Source organism: Vollenhovia emeryi, unplaced genomic scaffold (assembly GCF_000949405.1).
Source record: "Vollenhovia emeryi isolate VEMERY1.0 unplaced genomic scaffold, V.emery_V1.0 DF942682.1, whole genome shotgun sequence".
Taxonomy (NCBI): domain Eukaryota; kingdom Metazoa; phylum Arthropoda; class Insecta; order Hymenoptera; family Formicidae; genus Vollenhovia; species Vollenhovia emeryi.
Window position 1 is genome coordinate 1 of NW_011963684.1, and position 1,949 is coordinate 1,949.

At 38.5% G+C, this 1,949-nt stretch overlaps 1 protein-coding gene across 1 annotated transcript; it reads right to left on the reverse strand.

Moving 5' to 3' along the window:
• Positions 1–4: 4 nt before the first annotated feature.
• On the reverse strand, positions 5–1,705 carry LOC105567965 (THAP domain-containing protein 4-like; the record flags this gene model as incomplete). The annotated part of the gene is made up of 3 exons (XM_012023274.1): positions 709–1,705; positions 481–636; positions 5–122 (listed from the first exon to the last, which is right to left on the reverse strand). Coding segments are annotated over exons 1-3 (427 nt in total), but the record flags the coding sequence as incomplete, so codon positions are not given.
• Between the last annotated feature and the right edge of the window lie 244 nt (positions 1,706–1,949).

A 1,949-nucleotide genomic window follows, 5' to 3' on the forward strand; every position in this document is an offset into this window, starting at 1 on the left:
TTTTCAGCATTAATACTTACAATTTCGTCATTGCACGAAGGTTTACTTAAACTGGACTCTGTACCACTGTCCATTTTATTTTGCAATGTCTTACTTTCATCTGCGTTATTTTCATTAATAATCTGTAAGAAATTTGACACATTAATATGTACATAAACTGTGTAATATTTTATCATTTCAATACTAACTTGATATCTTTTACGAAGGAAGAGTTTGCTTATAGTCACCAGTAATGATCATAAATTGAAACGGGAGTTTATAGTCAACCCCACTGGTGTTGGTTACTTTATTAGTTTAATACAACATTTCGACCATATTTTTTGGGTCCTTATCAAGTAGTACTAACAATAAGTGTGTTATCGTCGTCAAAAGAGAGAGTCGAGTTATGAAGTACGTATACATGTGAGCACTGCGGCTGCTGGGTTTGAACTAGTTCCGTTTCAATTTTGGATATCTTTTATTCCCAGCATTAATACTTACAGCTTCTTTACTGCACGAAGGTTCATTGGATTGTGTGCCACCATCCATTTCATTTCTTTTCTTTAGAAAATAACCAAATATTGTAGGCACAGCATTTGGTTTTAATTTGACCTTGTGGTCAGCTCTTTGTTCCCACATTTCTGGTTCGAAATGTATCTTTAATAAAAACTATATCAATTATTTCATTCCATCTTGATTGTTATAAAATAATAAAACATAGAAAATTACCTCACAAAGATATGAGTTTTTTGTTGGCAACCAATTTTCACAACCCATACTTTTTATCCAGACAGCTTGACGTACCGGATCTCTGGGGAATACCCTCATGACGTATTCCTTTGTCGAGCTGTTGTTACAAAATGGTGCTGCACATCCACCCATTTTTGCAATAAACAGCAAACTGTTATCAAACTATTAAACTTCGTGCGATAGATGTGCGGTTATATTTTAGGTTATGTCTCGATCTGAGGGCAGCTTAAAGAGAGAGTGAGATATTCGTACTGCCCTCTCTCTCGTTGGATTTGACTAAACATGGCGGACCATTCTGTTGGCCAGACTCTGATTAGAGGGTCTCTAGGGTAAGCTATTTGATATTGTATCGACTGTTATATTATTGTTTGCGGATTTGTTTTCGATTCTTGGTTCGACGTGACCGTGTCGGCTCTGTGCCGGGTGCCATTAATGAGATAAAGACCTAACACATATCTTTGAATCACGAGATCTTACATGACAAAAATATGGCAGTACCATTACCCTAACAGCACAAGGTGACGGAAAGTCGACTTTCAGTCGACTTTTAGTAGACTCTTAAAACTGAGGGAAAGTTGACTTAAAGTCATCTTTTATAAGTCGACTAAAAGTCGACTTATAAAAGTCGACTTTGTCGGCGACATGTCAACGCGCGCGCGCGTTCATCTTGAGTCACAGAAGCCGCGGGTTGTCTCTCTCCGGTGGGTCGCGTTCCGTGATCGAGCCTCCCTCGCACCGACGATAGGCGGAAGTGCGACTGTAGAATGTAGGTGTAGACTCGGAAGCACGTAGATGGATCGCTCTCGTATCCCCCGGGAGGCTGATAATTTATTAAAACTCTTTTTCATTTTAGAAAATGAAGCTCTAACCTTAATCTTAAAAAGACCTACTATCACGTCCATGTCGTTCATCCTGGGTAGCGCTACTACAGGAAGGGATTGAATTTTTTAAGTGCATCATTTTTTATAAGAAATTTTTTGCTCAACAAAAAAGGTCCTGTACAATTTTTCCGCAAACTGCTGCGTTTTCGATACGGAGGCGATGATATGAAAAAAGAAAGAGTAATTCCGTGTTCTTTTTTCATATCAACGTCTCCGTATCGAAAACGGTGCACTTTACGACAAAATTGTACTGGACCTTTTTCGTAGAGCATAAAATTTCCTATAAAAAAGTCCGGGAGAGCCCTACTCTAATTGTAAGGTTAATAGCTTAGGCGTTAG